Below are 19,964 nucleotides of genomic sequence, written 5' to 3'. Positions count from 1 at the left end.
TTTTTTGGAAACAAAAAATATCTGATGTTATAGTCCGACCTTTGAACTATGCGTTATTCGTTGTTGTTTGTTTGTCGAGTTTTAGTGGTTGATGTTGTCTGTTGTAGTCTCCAATATTTTTGCTAATTCCTTCTCCCTTTATGAATTATCTACTTCCATGCAGCCACTTTAATTGAAACATCAATCAAAATTTAAGATTTATTATCAACGGAAAATATCATATTGGGTTGGGTGTGGGGGATCAAGACAAACTGAGAAAGGAAGGAGGCATTTGCGTTAAATGCTACAAGTACCTTGTCTGCAGTTTTGATGGTCAGTTGAGTACTTAGTGGTAAGTCTTGAATTATAAAATAAAATTAATTTTCCCGGCTGCATGAATTCGGTCTTGTCGTTTATATCCCTACCACAACCTTTCTCACAAACATAAGGTTTGGTCAGTGTTTAAGTGCAAGTTTGATTTTTTATTAGTATTTGTTTTTGTGATTTTTAGTGGGATGTAACATTAATTTCTTGTATTTCTGGCATTACATTTATTCATATATATGACTCATACCTTCGGTGCTGGTAAATTAACTGTTGCTGTGATAAACATAGTAAGCAGGACCGACCAATCATAAGTTTCCATACTTCCGGCAAAATCAAAATGATTTGCGTTACAATTAACAACCCTGCTGTTACAAGAGCTGAAATGAATTTAAATGAATAGCAAGAATAAAATGAATTGTTAAGTTATTACGCCATGTCATTTAAGCCTGATTTTAGTTATTAGGGACCTTATTTCACTATTTAACTTATTTCTCTCTCTTCAACAGAAGTAAACAAATTTAATTTCAATTTTATTTCAAATTAATAAGCCTAAGAGTGCTTCTCTCCGGTGGTCAATTTGAGGTGCTAAAATCAATACTTAAACTTTCAAGTTTTATAGGAAAATGTGTCAAAGATCAATATGGACTTGTTACAAGTTAGACAATTCCCGTCCGGGTGATAATTCGGTTTTATGCCCCTAATTTAATCTTTGCATACAAAAGAAAAAACAAATTGAGCAAGAATACAGTTCTGTTTTGTCCATTATCTTCAAATCTCATGCTGTCGGCTTCTTTAATGATATCAATTTGTAAGTGATAACAGGTAGACAAAGGTGTGAACAGGTAGACAAAGGTGTGAACAGGTAAACAAAGGTGTGAACAGGTAAGTATAGTTAAAATTGGTGTAAATATAGGTAAAAGATGAGCGATAATGATGCGCCTCTGGTGTCTATTATATATTTGTTTCGTGTGATATAGAAACGCTGTTCGTGTTGACAACTAGAAGGGGTGTTCTTTCATTGGGGGTTCGTGGGAAAGACCAAGATTTTTTTCTAATTTAAATATTTGATCAAATTTCTTGTTAGTGAAAAGTAATGTAAGAAAAAGCGACCAGATTATATACACTGATATATGTGCAGTACATACGCCTGAAAGAACATGACTTCTTTACTTATTAATGAGTAGACAAAGACTATATGATAATAGTTCCCAGATGATATTCAGATTCAAGATTTAATATTTTATCAGTCTAACCACTTGTATAACATAGAACATTCACATAAATATATATTTAAAACATGGTGTATATTAAAAATAACTGTTGAACATCATTTGATTACTAGTATATTATCATTTTAGCGCGAGGCATGCATATAGCAACAGTTGTTGATGAACTGCAAAACCGCAAAATATCATCCTGCCCCCCGCTCCAAACCCGAATATAATATGATCGTCACCTAGATGTAATCACATCACCAGCTGTATACAAAAATATAGATTTAGAGGAAAGAATAATTTAATATAACACATAGCCTAATCTGCATATTTTGAAGAATGCATGGTGGTGGTAAGAAACATTTTTCACTTTTTTACGAAAACATGAAACATTTATATATTTTATTTTTGGGTATACAGGGTGTTTACATTTTGTGGGTACCAGAAACCGTCAATATTTCAAGGGACAAGGGCTGCACTATTTCCAGAGAGATTTGATGTAAAAATGAAGGGGTCTGAAATTCGTGTCCCTCCTGACACCAGGCTCATAACAGACACGACACCTTGCAAATGTGATCACGAAGCCAAATATAATGTATGTCAATGTTAATTGACATAGTACATCAATTAGAATACCAGTATATACCAATTTTCTCTATTATTGAAACGAAATCTTTTTCCTACAGCCAAGAACATGAAATAAAAATTTCAATAGGTGTTATTCAAAACTTATTTAATGAATTAAAAATAAATGATTAAGTCGTTTCGGACTTCACCTGTCTCGGTTAACCCCAGTTTTAAATACCATATATATAATGTAATTCGTTTCGTTTTATCTTATGGTAACTGTTTATAAAGTAAATATAAAATGTTTATCTCAATAATAGCCAGAACCTAAAATAAGTAATTATATCTATGATTTAATGAATTTTAGGATTAAAATTAAGTTTTAATGATGCTTTCCATCAAGCACCTGTCTTAATTCTTATTTCAGCTTGCTGATAAAAAAAAAGTATAACAAAATTTTAAGACTTAAGATATTTACAAATTTATATTTCCGCAAGTTCTTTGGTTTTTTTTTTAATCGTTTGATGAAAGTAATATAAAAATATGGTACAGTGATTTAGTCACCACATCGGAGGGGTAATTGTACTCGATATTTAAGGGTGATTTTAAGCTAGAGAATTAGCTCACTCGAGTTCATTCATAAAAACACAGTCTATTACAAAGCTTTAAAATGCAAATTTGCGTTTACCAATAGAAAGCGAAATAAGGAATATAAACTTAACGAAGGTATAGAGAACACCAACTGTTGAATAATATATTTTATTGTTTTGCACAAATGTTGATATAATAGCATTTAGGTGCTAATATTTGCCACAGTAAGAAAATATGTTCAAACGGAAGACTTTTGCTTTGATGAATGATAATTCTCAACATTTATTTTAAAAATGCATTATTTCTTGACATAATTGATGCGATTTATTGTCACTGTAATCATAATAGTTGTAACTTATTTATCCAAGAATTATTGTCGTAGCTTCAATAAAAATAATCCGACGTGATGCCATGCACAATACCACCTATATGTATTCTAGCTCGATCTTTTTTACAGTTGAAAACCTAGCTTGTCGCTGTACGTTTTCTATAGGTAGGATGCACAAATACCGTATTCATAGCTGTAATTAAAATTGTTTGTGTTATTTCAATATATTAAAATTTGAAGTAAGTCTTATGCTTTATACGACGAATTATTATTTCATTTCGTAAGGTGTAAGGTGTAAGGTGTAAGGTGTAAGGTGTAAGGTGTAAGGTGTAAGATGTAAGGTGTAAGGTGTAAGGTGTAAGATGTAAGGTGTAAGGTGTAAGGTGTAAGGTGTAAGGTGTAAGGTGTAAGGTGTAAGATGTAGATATATATCGTAAATAATACGAAAACATACATTCTTTCGTATTTCACTGATCGTGGTAAAAAGTGAGAGGGTTGAGTGTTCAAAAACTAGTTAAACCTCACCACATCACAGTTCATTTACCTGTCCCAAGTAAGGAACATTGTCAGAGGCTGTATCGTTATATGCCATTTTATTCATTTATTTTGGATCTTTTTCTTTCAGGGATTGTTTTGTTGATGAAAGATCTTTCATAGACTCTGTAAAATATATTCACACGGTACCGGAACAATTTAAAGCTTAGTACAGACACTTGTCTGTTGTTGAAGATTACATGTTGACTTCTACCTTTCTTTTAGGTTTTTTGTGTGTTTGGGTTGCTGTCTCATTGACGTATATCCCACGCCTCCTATAACGGTCATATATAAATGACAAATTTATTGATTGATTGTTGGTTGCTTATGGACAAATTTATTAATGCTACATGTATTCTTCCAATGTCGAAACAGTGAAGATGTGTAATATTTTGACAGTAACACATATATAAATGACGAAAAAGGTTAAACAACCAAGATTCAGACAACACCCTGCCTAACACTCGAGAAATAGTTTAAAAGAAAACAGGTATGAAGATCTGGCAAAAACATAAACAGGAAAACATAATGGCTTATTGACTGGAAATGGCGATGGATGGAAAGAACAAGATACGGTGATCGGCCGACACTATATATAGACAAACATTCATCATACCAAATTATAAATCTTTATAAACTTCAAACAAAGAAAAAAAAATATTCTTAGAATATTTATTGTTATTGAACTGTTTAAATCCAATGTACCCATATATCAAAGCATCAAAAGCCTGTAAATTAGAAATTATTACAACATTAGATAAACTATACATAAAATTGAACTCTTTAATTTGATTTAAATGAGTACTCGGATTGACCATTTATCTCATTATAAAATATTTCGATTTAAAGAAAATACGCGTAACAAGAAAAAACAACGATTTAAAGAGATTTCCTTGTATAAATATTTAAACTCGTGGTTTCTATTGTTGAAGAATTAGGAACTTAAGACTGATGGGCTATTTAATATGATCCGATCAACTTTATTTACTTGTTGAAATTAACAATAAATGAGCCCCCGTATGTTGATAATACTTATTCTATTAAAGACATACTTGTGCAGTATATGCGAACATAAATTCAATTTAAATATAAAATTACTTTTACAATAAAAGGCAGTAAAAATGTCACTAGATTGGTCATAATTATTCTTCAAAGTATAATTTAAACCAACTAACGTCAATATTATTGTCCGAACTACGTAGTATAAATAGCTTTGACATTGCACATCCCAAAACTTGTTTATGCCACGCTGCTTCGGAAGTGTTTCATGTGGCTGCAAAAAAAGCGCCCCTTAAAATGTTGTTGAAGAGGTAGTGACTGATTATGATTCAGAAGTGTCAACAACATTCAACGAGAATAAATTTATTACGAGAACATATTTTTACAATACATTGCAAAGATCTATAGAGAGGTATATTATTGTTGTAACTTCTGTAACGAAATGGTCTGATCTCGAGCTCGTATAATTTGAAAAATAAGTAAGTCTTCTGCTGGAAGCCAACCATAATCTAGCTAGCTGTGTCCAGGGTTGATCAAATCCAGGATAATTCAGATTCAATGACTTGATTGATAGCAAACATTATTTACCGATAAGCGACGGAGTGTATACCACTATAATAAATAAACTGTAGACATAACGTATCTAGTCGTTTATTTGTTGCTTTCTACAGGGTTCCGGCAATGTTTTTTCTTCCAGGAATTGAAAAATTCACTCAACGAAAAGAAGTCTATTTGTCATATTATAAATATTAGGGACCTTTGTCGTCTTTATGTTGAAATGGGGTTATACAAAAATGCAAATTGAAGCTTAAAACGTTAGGTTATTTGTCTAAAGACACTAAAAGAGGTCATACATTTAAATAATATCAAGCATGTTGTATTAAAGGGTTAACGGTATAATCTGAACTGTTTTCTTCTATTTCAGCTAAAGTAAAGTCTGATCTATAATTTTTCCTTTTCCTTTGGACATTTTGACTGAGTGTGGATTTGCATTACGAACTACTGTTGCTCTTAACTTAATTGATGAAATTGATTATAATTACTCTGTAACTACTGTCCTACTAAGCCTAAAGACAGGAAGATATCATCAGTTTTACATTGTTATAAGTTAAAAAAAAAATGGTTAAAACATGTAGTTTCCATGTACAATTATAATGTAATTGGTGACCGTTCGTGTGAAAATTAGATAATTATATAACTAATAAATGAAGTGTTAACATTATTTTGCTGGGTTTTTGTTTTCTCAATCGGATAATTTTGATAATATCTTAAGGGGGATTATCTTTATCAACTGTTTATTTCACTTTATTTACATGGATTTAAAATTCTTTTAAATATGTTCTTTTTTCAATTTAGATCCAGAAACGGTAATTAATCTTGTTCACAACCAAAATATAGCCTTTCAAAATATGGTTGAAGTCTGTTGTGCTTCTTAAAAGAAGAATGTTTGATAAAAAATACATATTAACAACTCAAATACGTATCAATTAGTACAATTTCAAATAAAAAATGAAAAAAATGTTCGATGTTAGGGGTCCCTCTTTTGTACTTATTTTTTTGTCTTTAACAATGCAATGATTATTTATACGTATAAGTATCAATTTATAAATTTACATATATGTATGCAATCATTTACATATAATAATTGTTATCATTATTTATTTTCCGGGTATTTTTTGTTTGTTTCTTGAAGCAGGTATATTGTTCATTCAAGTAAAACACATCTCCAGAAATGATATCAGATTATATTTTTATTATATGGAATAAAGCAAAAATCTGGATAGTTTAATAAGTAAACCTTATCAATGCATTAACACATATTACATATTACAAGTTATGCCAATTTGATTTTAACATTTGAAATATATATACGACTGTTTTGTTCAAATTAACAACCTATTAATAAGAACATTTCCCCCCAATAAACATCGATTATTTGCGAAACTAATAAATTTAAATATATTCAGAATTTACTGGAACGTCAGATAATCCTCCAACTGCTTATAATTCCTTTTTTTATATTTCATAATGTATCTTTATTGTATAACTTTTATGTTTTGTCATCCAAAATAAGTTTTCTCTTTCTGTCATATCAAAAATATATTTTAAACGTTAAAAACACAACAATATTAATAATTATTACAAATTGTATTGAGCTGCTTTTGAAATTGCTATACTGACAGATTGCCTTTAGGATAACAGGGAATAGTGACGTGAAGGGCGGAGTTTGGATAATTTAATCCAATCAAAGCAAGCCCGCATGATTTAGAAATTATAATTGAAATTACCGCATTTAATCACCCATATCAATCTATTGTACATCAATAAAATAAATACAGAGATGTCGCTAAATGACATCATTCCAACACTTTTAACTCTATAGACACTGTTAATTTCCAGCAAAAAAAGTTGTTCAGCTTGTATTTCAATGATGAATATAGGAGCGCATCACCCGTTAGCTTTCCATCAAGGATTTTGGTCATTTCCCGGATGTGGCGTGCATCCAGCTTTTCTTCAAACTCAGTATTCAAATCTTCACGCACACCATACTGGGAGTTTCGCCAGCAAATCTAGTGCTTTTACCATTGACGCTATATTGAATAGAGACCACGTTGAAGAAAAACAAATTCCGTCTTCAAAATCATCAGAAGTTTACACATCTAGTCATGGAAAATTTAAAGATTCAGAAGAAGTTCAGAGAAGACAACAGCGCCTTTTTGAAACTTCTCATCCTTATCTCTCACCCAAAGATAAAGTCTCTCCTATAAAGAAAGTCACAGATTTTTACGGTAAGAATTCATTATTATCTTATCATTATTATTATCATCGATATTATTCACATGAAGAAACCAAAACGAAATTAAGTTCGAGCTTCAGCATTAATTACATTTTTTTACAACTTTGCTACATGCCCAAGAAATACGACGGAATTTTAATGTTTCGTTCCTCTTTTATTAAATGAAAAAAAGTAGAATTCCTGAGAAATATGCAAAAATATGCATGAAAAAATTAACGGAGGAGCCATGGATCTTTTACATTTTTAGGAAATGCAATCAAAAAGCATACAATTGTCAATTGCTTGCTTAGAATAAATCTGGCTATTTTGACTTTACAATCGTCGGTAACAGCAGGCTTTTGAATGGTTTACGTTGGTAGATTTTTTTCGTAGAAAATCTTTATTTTTCAGTCAAAACTATAATTATAACGCTAATATAGATGGTTACATGTAATATTAAGACATAAGCATCAGATAATAAAGGAAGATGAAGTGATATATAAACAGAAATATTTAACATTTTTCATACCAAAATCACCAATCTGTATGTTTGGAAAATTCGTAAAAATAGAATTATATCCGAGTCGTCCTTATCTGGCAGTAACACAACGCTTGAGTTGTTAAGCTCATTGTTGACGATCACACAGTACCATACAGTCGATTAAAAAAAAATTATATTTTTTGGTATGCGATTTCCTAGTTTATATTTTATAACTGTGTTTCATGTCCGATCCAAAACCCTCTTGCACCAAAATACATGAACATTTTAAGCGCATAGAAGTTCTGTTAAACAATTTCTTTTAAGGAAAGGTTCCCCCACTATAGTTTTATTTTACAAAATTCTCAAAATAAAGAATAAACTTTATTGTAATGAGTGAATATTTTAGATATCAAAGTTTCGCAAGTTAATGAGGTGTTGATAAGAAACAAATTAACTGGTATCATATAACTACTAACTTGATAGTAGAAAGAAAGCGCCGGTTCCCTCAAGCTGTAACAGCTATATATAGTGTGAAAATAGAAATAGTATATAAGTTTCTGATTTAATAAATGTCATGCTGATTTTCAATTTGTTTGAATTTGTATAAATTAAAAAGTGTGGGAATATTGTATATATTGTTAAATCAAGATTGAAATGTATAATCGACTTTACAAAGCTTCCAAATTTTTCTTACATAATATGTGGCAAACGGTGTTTGGATTCAATTATGTTCTCTTCTAATTAAATAGCCCGTATGCAGAGACAATAAATATTCTATGAAATGTGATAATTTAGTTTTTAAGTTCCATGCATGGGAGAATTATTTACCTCCGTTTCAGTTCAAATTATGCATAGTAAAGATATTCGAACCACACACACACATACGCAAATGTTTTTTTTTTGCAAATTGCCGATAAGTTTGAAATGCATGTTTGCAAATTTGCATTTCATTAACGGTTGTAACAGACAGAGTAGAAAGATTATCTTATTCAGAAAGAAAAAAATCTAATATTTGGTCGTATTAAAACTTTATATATTAAATAGCTAAATGTATGGAATTAAAAGAAAATAATGAATAAATATATTCGAATATTAAGTGAAATTAAACAGGAAGATGTAGATAAAAAATTATAAATAAAACCAAAGTTAAAAAGAAACTAAAACACAAATACTTCCAAAAAATTATCATTTATTAGTTCGACGACATTTTTTTTCAAATAAAGTCCGTCAATCGTCAGACCACTCTTGCTATTCATAAATAGCATATTCATCATTGAATGTTTCATTTCTAAGTAAAATTCGTAAATCGATTACAATTATAAAAATTGGTTATCTGCATTATAATTGAGACTTTCCCATAAAAATTGTTTGACGAAAAAAACTACAATCAAGAAAATATGAAATATAGTAACCTTTTTTATATGAGTAAAAAGAAAGGCCAATAAAAACTCATCAAAGATACCAGGCTTAGAATTGTGTAGGCCAGACTTGCGTAACATATACATAAGACTCATTTGTGGCGCTCGCTACAATCAAAACAGTTGGAAAGCTAAATCATGTACGAAGTTGAAGATCATTGAAAACCAAAATTTCATAAAAGCTGTGCCGTATGCGGTTATGGTTATCTTTTCCTGGGGGTAACAAATCCTTAGTGCCTTGAAAACAAATGTTATTTTATTAACTGTAAATTAAAAAAAAATGACCATATCAATTATATTCATGTCAGTTATTTAAACGCTAATGACACAACTTAAATAAAAGGAGAAGAGGGGTATACGTCAATGAGATAGCAACTCAACGACACGCATAAACTAAACAAAAAATTATAAGACATTAGGTCAACAGAGGGTCAAATAGTCTTAAAACAGTCTAAAGCTCTAAGTTTAAAAAAAGTTGTGAATGAAAATTTATCAGAGACTATTGAATTTCTGTCTTAATATTCAGCTCGAAATTGTTCAAGATGGCAAGAGCATTTAGAATATACATGTATGTGAAAAGACACCCAGTGACGAAGTTCGTGACTTCGGACTACACAGGAACACTAGGCAGGGTAAAACTATCTATAACTAATAGATATTGATTAAACTCTAATCTTTGCCAGTGAACAGTTAAAAGATGTGGTATGATTGCCAATGAGACAACTCTCCTCGAGAGACCAAATGACATAGAAGTTAATAACTATGGGTCACTGTACGGCCTTCAACAATGAGCAAAACCCATACCGCATAGCAAGCTTTAACAGACCCCGAAATGACAGATGTAAAATAATTTAAACGAGAAAACTAACGACTAGATTTATGTACAAAACAATAAACGAAAAACAAATTTGATATACAGTAGGTATATACAACTCTTAAGAAAAATTAAAAAAAAAATGTGTCAAGGTTATTTGTGTACTTGTGTACATTACTTACTCACTTGTTCGTTTTTGTTGTTGTTGTTTGTTTTTTGTTGTTGTTTGTTTTTGTTGTGTTTTATTGGAGGGGGGAGGGCGTAATTGGTTTTTGTTGTTTTTATTTTAGTAATAAGTTTTTTTATGACGTAGCTCTGATGTGAAAAGTAGAATTATTATGTATATAAAAAAAGGATCAGAAACAAGCAGTTGCCTTCTTTTTTTATTTTAATCTTGTCTACTAAAACATTACACACACATTATATAATCTGATAGTACTTGAAGTTTTCATGTATACATGTATATATACTCTGTGATTAACTACAAATAGCACTTATACATTTGGTGCGTCTGAAGCGTTTTTCTACATGCGAACCAATATAATATATATGTATAAAAAAAATCGCACATGAATTTATATGAATAGTAAAGTATAAAGTAAAAATAAAAGTGGCTAAAATATAATGCAGAGAATGATTTAATGAGTAATGTCGGTATCTATTTGAAGTGGTAGTTCCAACAACTTTTCTTCTTAAATTCTCGTAAATAAGAATGTAAATTTGTTTGCAAAATGGCATCAACGACAGTATTGGACTCTACTAAGTTGCAAACGGAAACAATTCATCGGTGGTTAAGGATTATAGAAAAGGCTTTCTTAAAAGTGCGCGGAAAATTTGTCCTAACAGGATCGAACGTGATTGTATCTTGGTATACCTGGAAGCGATTTTATGTAAATAATTCAGTAAGTTTGCTTTTTCTTTCGTGAAGGGATAGGTTAGTCCGAAGTTTCATTGTGGCTGAAATGGAAAAACCGGAGTAAAAACGTGTTTTGGTGTTGGTTTCGCGTGTGTAACCTCTTTGCCGAGTGTCGTTACCGTTTTTTCCTGCTGCAGGATTTGGTATTGCGTTTACCAAATATGTTCTTCTGGTTGGGAATCACATTTATCGAAACTGTTTCTTAATGAATGCATCTAAACGGTCTTTGTACGTTACATAACTTTCACGTGGGAATTTTCGTTTAGTAATGATGCAAAATAAAGCAAAAGAGAACTGTATAAATATAAAGGAGAGATCAACAGAACTTCTTTTAATATACTCTATCTAGTAAATAAACGATTTTTAATATTGCTGCGATAATTATATAGTTTTAATAGAAATGTGAATACCTTTAGAGATTAATAGTTATTTAAAGTTTGTCACTTAGATTTTTGGTTACTTCCCCGTTTTGTTCATTCTTTTCTGCGACAATTAATTTTGAAAGTTTTAAAAGGTTTGCAAACACCATTTAGAACGTTTTACAAAGTTCTGAGCAAACATCAGGTGTTTTTAGAATATTGTATTTTCGATCTCTCTAAAATGACATTACCCTGTTCTATAAGTTAATTACACGCTACTCTTATTAAATACACACAGACCTATGTTCTTTTTTCTTCATACCCATTGATTATATTTTCACAGTTTGGGAAAGAAAAACTAGAGTATATTTGACCCGGAATATTTTATCAATAATTTTTTTTAGATTTTCATTTAATATGAGTAAATTGTTCCCTGTCATTATATCTGAGATAATCAAATATTGCCGGTATTTACCAATGAGAACGCAGGTGACGTGTTATAATTAAGCCGACCACGCCCCTTCACTAAAATGTTATAATTAAGCCAACGACGCCCCTTTACTAAAATACAATGCATTGCCTTTTTGTCAATTTGGAATATCAATACGTTGAATAATTTAGCATTTAAATATACCCCTCAAAGATACGAAGATGATTATTAAAATTAAATATTACTTTAATTACTGGATTGAAAAGTGAATTATTTCAATATCTGCAGATGGTCTTATTGACCAAGGAATAATTTCTATAACTCGTATGGTTGGTAATTGAATAATTTCTGAAAATAGAAGTTCAGCCCATATATTTATATTTGGTCGTAAACACTTTTTTTTTAAATATCTATATTTTATCTAAAAAAAAAATACAGTCTAGTTGATAAATGATTCCCTTGTATATAAAATTATTTCAAATATTTTGATCGATTTTCATTCAACATAAATTTCTATGTGTCTTTAGATATTTTATCTTGATATGAAAGAGCGGAAAACAAAAGCAATGTTGAAATATCTTTATAAATACGCAAAAATATTTCAGAGTTTTTCTCAAAATTTCAGGTCCGTTTTCTCACGTTTGTATTTCAATCATTTGCAGTACTTAAAAGGCAAAAATCACTGTATTTCCGGATATCATTGGCCAGTACATAGTAACAAATTGACTCCCCTCTTTCCATTCGATTGCTTATGATTTCACATAGAAAATCTGTACATTTAGATGTACGGCGACCGCCTGCATATCATTTTTGGAATAAATTAAAAGACGACTTCGTCTCTTTCTCGTTTTCCTTTATTTTTCTTTATCAATTAACAAATATCTCGTTATTTTGTTTTGACAATATCATTTTAAGTTGTTATTTTTATTTGCTTCTAGACCGACCTGAGAAAGAACTGAAAGGTGACTGGAAACAAGGGAAAGGTAAACGAGTACGAACTATCTTTACTCCAGAACAACTCGAAAAACTGGAGGCGGAATTTGAGAAGCAACAGTATATGGTTGGCACTGAAAGGTGAGTCAATGATGATAGAATACTTCTTTTTTGTAATATTATAGGGTTGTTAAAGCGTTAATCTGGCGCATCTTTTTAGTCACGATGAAGTGTTTCCGCGCTTCATATAAAATTTGCTTCGGTCAACGCTTTTACATTTAAATAAAACTTAAACAAAACATTCAATTCTTAAGTATAACCCACAATTACTTTTCTTTATTAACATATTGCATTCATTATACATATATATATATAGTGTTGCATTGATTGCTCAAATTTAATGAGAACTCTCAAAACTCTTCAAATATGGGTCTTCAAATATTTAATTTTCGTTTACACCTAAACAGACAAGGAAAATATTTTTGATAACAAATTTGATAAAATATATAAACAAAAGTTCGGACACATTATTAAAATTTTTATTCCGTTCAAGATTATATCATGGAACAAGTTTCCTGAACATGTATAATACTATGCACAATCAAATCAGCTAAAGAAACAACAGAAGTCTTAGATAAGGACTAGTAATGGACTTGTGGTAATAAAAATGCAAATATGATGAAATACGTTATTCTATTTTATTTCAGATACTATCTAGCCTGTTCTTTAAACCTAACAGAAGCTCAGGTAAAAGTTTGGTTTCAAAATAGACGTATAAAATGGAGGAAACAAAATTACGAGCAACAACAGGCTAAACTTTCCCAACTGACAATGTACAAAGATGACGACGATTCAGAAAGTGGACATAGCGAAAACGGACAGTCATTCCATAATTTGACATCGGACATGACACCGCGATCTGTATCACCGTACTAATGAAGAAAGTGGTATAAAATGCATATCTTCATCTTCAGAAATGGAAGTAGTATTACTGCCTTGTATACTGTAAACATGATATTATGAGACCAGAACCGGCCGAGAATATCAGCTGATCGTGTTTGGTAACCTGACATTAACTGTGATAGTTATTTAAGACTTGTTTACTGTGTAAATTTCTTTACTGTAAATTCAACATTCTAAATAGTGCTATAAAAAATGGAATGACAGAATGAACGAGACTGAAAAATATTTATAATTGTTGTTGAAATAATAAATTAAAATGATATTGAACATTGCAAATTTTTTTCAATAACTGTCTTGTGAAAAAAAAAACACGTGCTGTAAGTTAGAATTTGGAAGTTGTACGTGTAACACCCTTTCTTCAATAATCTGTATTCCGGAAAACATAAAAAAATATGTGGTTAGGGTTAGTAGTAATAATCTGAACAATGAGCGACCTATTGCAAGTTCTTTACAATTTCACATTAAGGCAATCGTCTGTTTTATCAAGTTATATGAAGGAAGTCGGATATAGTTCGAACGTCCCTATAATGAAGGGTTAACATGTACTACGAAACCAAGACACATTTCTTATATTATTTTATATTTTATCAGAATTAAGTATTGTTGCTTTTCTCCCGACGTTTTTAGTTTCTACAGAATCCTACTTTCTCGATATATTCACATATGGTGATGAAAACAACATGATAAACATCATGGCTAGTCTGGAAGTAAAGGACAACATGAAAAACATCATGGCGAGTCTGGAAGTAAAGGATAACATGAAAAACATCATGGCTAGTCTGGAAGTAAAGGATAACACAATTGTAACACGCTTCTTTTTATTTTAAACTAGAACATCAGAAAATGCTATGGTAAAATTAGACTGTCTAGTTCAACACTTTTCCCTTACAATCTACACTAGAATGTTTTTGATTTAAAACATTTATTAACATACATGAACGATTGTATTTTACTGACCAAGTTAAACTTGTTTACCCGTAGATCAATTTGAAGTATCTAATAAGTTCTTAAAACATCTACATTTCTTTTTCATGAATTTTCCAAAGAATCTCATTTCCATAAATAAACAGTAAGATGGTATTGACATTAATTTGTTTATTGGTCTTTTATTTGGATAATGACCAACATGGATACCAGTCTTTAACATTATTGAATGATTGTACACTTAAGTTTGCTTCTAATGTGGTTCCACGGCAACAAAAAACAATAATGTCTTCATTTAACGAGAAATAATGAAAATGAAGTGTCTGGTACTGTGGACATAATTAAAACATCACTCAATAACGTAGAACTAATGATCAGGGTCTTTGACGGATCAGCTAATTTCCCGCTTTAAATATGGCCGCCATGTCAGCCATTTCATTTGACGTTTTTAATAAAGACGATTAATGACAATGAGGCCGCACACTCCTGTTAATTCATTTACATGCTAGACGACTTAACTTTCCATTATTTTGAAGTCTAGAGACATTACAGAGAAAGAGACAGTAGCAAGGCTCAAGTAGATAATATTGATAAATGTCAAATGTAAACAAGGACAAATTTGCACGCTTTTAAATTAAAAATAAGAAATTGTTTAGTAATTGAGAATTTGTTCCCAAAAATTTAAGACAGACGAAGGGTTTATTTAAAGACAACCTTTCGTGAAACATTTTAACTATTACATTTGAAAAAAAAATATGAAATTAAAGTTATCGCTCGCTCGAATAATAAGCTAAGTTATTTACAATTGAATTGATGAGTTTCTTGTCGAAATATAAATCTTACCATCATATCTTTCATAAAAGTAGCTAACTGCTTTATTATATACTGTGAATAAATTGTCACCTATATTTTATCACCATGCGGTGACGCCGGGTAAGAATCTACATCGAGCTCTAAGAATCTACATCGAGCTCGATCAAGACATTTTACCAATGTATCAATACATAGTGATACGGAGTACAATCAAATATTAAAAGCTCTGTTTCATTAGATACTGATATGATTTTCAAATTGAAAAAAAGAAGATATTTCTTTTAATGCCGACACCTTCTGTTTTTTTCAAACTTGGTCGGCGGGACATCCGCTCCTGTTTGCCTTTACAAAATACCATTGTTTGTTTCTAAATAAAAATATAATAACATTAACGGCACCAAATTTATATTGCACCAGATGCTCATTTCGATAATCGATGTCTCTTCAGTGATACTCGAGGCCAAACTATGTTCTTTCGTTCATCTTTTATGAGGTTGATACTTTTATTGGCACAGTCTTGTAAGCATTCCAACTAACCCAGTTTTCAAAACTTTAAAAGGAATAGAAAAATGTGTGGTGTTCAATACATACTAAATGTCTATCTGTATACCAAACGACTATTTCAATCGCATTATTTTCTTCTCGTCCGATGATTCGGAATATCATAAAGGCATCCACTTTGTCAATTTAAATAATATTCTAATGGTTACCAGTAACAGAGACTACAATAACCACAACAAACCAAAACCGGGTCTGGACCTGCATAGTAGTATACAACTGATTGAGGTAACATGTGTACAGAATCATACCTGATGAACCTGATTTCCAAAACTATGTTCAATTGGATTTGAATAAAGTACTTTCAATTATGTAATATTCAGGGATGAAAATTTTTGAATACAATCTTTTAAAATTCCTTATACAATGAGGTTTGTAAAATTTCAAATTATCGACAAACAGGAAGCGGATGCACGGCCGATTTAAAAATTGCTTACACGCTACAACTAAACATTATCCCAGCCAAGAAGCCAAGAAGCCTAGAAAAGATTGATAAAAATTTCCGCGTACAATGAATGTTGTAAATTTTCATACTATTGGCAAACAGGTAGCAGCTGCTCGGCAGATTTAAAAACTTTTTACACACTACAACTCAACATTATCAAGCTCTAGATCAAATATAACTTATTCACTTCCATAGAAGCCATAAACAGATTGACAAATAGTGTACAATGAATGTTGTAAAATTTCAAACTACTGGCAAACAGGTACACGACAGATCTAAAATTGTTAACATGCTACAACACAATCAAGCTGCAGATCAAATATAAAATTATTCCCTTTCATAGAAATTTGATAAATTTTCTAACTAAGGTCTTTTGGACGGACGGACAGACAGACGGAGTTGAGCGGCGTTGGCAACGCAGGTAAAATTATAACCAGTCAGGTCTGAGTTATGTCTCTTTGTCCGACGAACATCACTCTTTAAAACCACCCGAGTTGGCAAAAAGAATGTTTGAAAATTGTGTTTTATGCCTGAAGATATTGAGTTGAATATCTCATCCCCTTTTAGTTGAAATTTTTTCATTTTTAAGTCTCTATGGCATTTTTCTATATCATCCATAATCATTGCATTCCATATCTGTTCTGTTCTGAGAATAATATTGTCCTCATGTCTACATCACAATTTGAAAACAGTGTTTTATCTACAATGCTGACTTGGATTTAAAGAGAGTAAGTATTTGTTCCAATATACATGTATCTTTCACAGCTGAAAATAGTTTTATACAATTTTTTTGAAATTTATACAGAGTTGTTTTCATTTTTCACAGAACTAGGTCAATACCGCTGCTGGTGAACTATAAGTCACTAAGGGTATAATTAGCTTAAAAGTCATAAATTAATAAGAAACAAATGTTTCAACTCTCTCAGGTAAAGTTGATCTTAGATTGATTTGGCTAGTATTTTAGGTCCTTTTTGGTCATATAGCTCTTCAACTGTTTCGGTTCTAATATACTTGTATATAATCATTGGCTTTCAAATATATAATTATTAGCCTGGTATCTTTGAGGAGGTTTTTAACATGACCTAAAAAAAACAAATCAGCTTTTATTAACTAAAAGACAAATTGAAAGAGTAGGTATTACTTTGTTTCCTTAAAAAGAATGGCGAACGTAGATATAAGTATCTTGTCTTGGGGAGGGATAAATCCTACTTTGTAAAGAATCACTCTGATTCAAACAAAAAATTCTCTGAAACTGACATTATCAAGATGCTTGATTTCTTGATTGACAACATATTTGTTACGTTTGGAGGACGTGTTTTTCAACAGACTGTCGGAATTCCAATGGGAACCAATTGTGCCCCTCTTCTTGCCGACTTGTTTCTTTATTATTATGAGGCTGACTTCATACAGGAACTTCTTAGGAAGAAAGATAAGAAGTTAGCAATATCCTTTAACTTTATGTTCCGCTATATAGATGATGTTCTCTCACTAAATAATACAAAATTTGGTGACTATGTTGAACGAATCTATCCCATCGAACTAGAGATAAAGGATACTACAGATACAGTTAAGTCTGCCTCACATCTTGACTTACATCTAGAAATTGACAATGAGGGTCGGTTGAAAACAAAACTTTACGACAAAAGAGATGATTTCAGCTTCCCAATTTAGAACTTTCCATTTCTATGTAGCAACATTCCAGCAGCGCCTGCATACGGAGTATACATCTCCCAATTGATACGATATTCCCGGGCTTGTATTTCCTATCATGATTTCCTTGATAGAGGATTGCTGCTCACAAGGAAGTTATTAAACCTAGAGTTCCAAATGGTGAAGTTGAAATCATCCCTTCGTAAATTTTACGCCATCACGAGTTGGTTGACCGTTATGGATTAACCGTTTCACAGATGATATCGGATATGTTTCTTATGTCGTGACTACAATACCCTTCCCTTTTCACGAATGTGACCTACCAAATTTAGACTATTTACCGGATTTGTAATAACATAAGCAACACGACGGGTGCCACATGTGGAGCAGGATCTGCTTACCCTTCCGGAACACCTGAGATCACCCCCAGTTTTTGGTGGGGTTCGTGTTGCCTAGTCTTTAGTTTTCTATGTTGTGTCATCTGTACTATTATTTGTCTGTTTTTCTTTTTATTTTTGGCCATGGCGTTTTCAGTTTGTTTTCGATCTATGAGTTTGACTGTCCCTCTGGTATCTTTCGTCCCTCTTTTAAAATCCATGCTATCAGAATGTATTTCCTCAAGTCCGCATATTTCGTTATAATCAGGATTTGTGGGATATACAATTTACATGAGCGAACATTGATATCAGATTACTAATATCTTATCTTAGACTTTTATGTCAATTTGTTGTTTGTTGTTTGTTGTTGTTGCTGTTGTTATTTTTTTCATGTTGCAAAATTTGAATAAAAATACTGAAGAAAGCTTCAGTTTGAATAGCGACTCTTGAACAGAAAAAATAAATACAAACATTTTGAATTGTAAACATATATTTTTTCCTCCCCAATAAATATATATGTTTCATGAAGATAATTGTCAGAAAGATCACTCGAATTTAAGATTTGCAAGACGGCTTGGACTATAATGAAAAAATGAAGGCATGCTGGACAGGAGCAAACATTTTTGTCTTACAACAGGCCACCTATGGACCCTTCAGATTTGTTGCAGATGGTTCTTAAATGTACAAAGAAATGGCACTTTCAAACACTAGGCATTGGTTTCAGTACCCCAGTCAACCCTTGGGGTGTACCCAAATTGAAGACATGTTTAGCCAAATTAAAGACAGCTTTTAACAAATTTGAAGGCAGCTTTTAAATCATGAAACTACTATTAGGCAATGTAATTTATAATAATGAAGTATCAAAATAACTGAACTGACACTAAAATTTCATTTGCTATCTAAGAAACTCTTTTTTTAAATAATGTTGAATGAATTATTCGAAACATTTAGGTAAAAAAAAAAGTGTTCTACCCGAGGCAAATAAAGTCTAAGAAGTACTTGGCATCACAGTTTGGAATGTTTGGTTTCATATATGCTCATCAATTTTTATTTTATTCGACCTTCAAATTGTTTTGATACGAGTACCATTGGTGAGTGTTATGTAGACGGAAGGGTCGTCTGGCGAATTACATCATAATCCTGGTATCTTTGATGAGTTAGCAGTAATCCTCATAACCGAAAGTTTGGAAAGCAAAGATGCATTGATACATTAGGGGCTACTAAGCAGAAAGAAATGCATTATATTTCTTCTTAACATTTATTACCCATCAAACTATATAGACAGTTCTCTTACCTATAACTTTTTTTGCCTGTAATTTATATAATTCGATCTATGAGTTTGACTGTCCCTCTGGTATCTTTTGTCCGTCTTTTATAACATCTATATTTCATTTGTTTCATTTCTGGTTCAGTTTTAAACATTTAGGTTAGCATTATCGTTTTGATATGTTTACACTTGTTTACACTTTCGCACTATTTATTATTATCTATTATTATAATAAGGCTTTATCCTTTGTCATTCAGGTGAAGCTTGCAGTGGCAGATCTAAAGGCTGATGCGCACACCCA

The 19,964-nt window shown here is 31.4% G+C and overlaps 1 protein-coding gene across 1 annotated transcript; it reads left to right on the top strand.

The window, feature by feature from the left end:
• The first annotated feature begins 6,935 nt into the window (after positions 1–6,935).
• On the top strand, positions 6,936–13,895 carry LOC127735746 (pituitary homeobox 2-like). Its single transcript, XM_052246032.1, has 3 exons — positions 6,936–7,328; positions 12,672–12,807; positions 13,374–13,895. Exons 1-3 carry the CDS (start codon positions 6,968–6,970, stop codon positions 13,600–13,602), a joined length of 726 nt encoding a protein of 241 aa, XP_052101992.1. The 5' UTR covers positions 6,936–6,967; the 3' UTR covers positions 13,603–13,895.
• Positions 13,896–19,964: the final 6,069 nt, after the last annotated feature.

The sequence above is a fragment of the Mytilus californianus genome, unplaced genomic scaffold (assembly GCF_021869535.1).
Source record: "Mytilus californianus isolate M0D057914Y unplaced genomic scaffold, xbMytCali1.0.p SCAF_3, whole genome shotgun sequence".
In the NCBI taxonomy this organism is placed as follows: Eukaryota; Metazoa; Mollusca; class Bivalvia; order Mytilida; family Mytilidae; genus Mytilus; species Mytilus californianus.
Note: the sequence above shows the minus strand (reverse complement) of the source record. Positions and strands in the feature narration are given on the sequence as shown.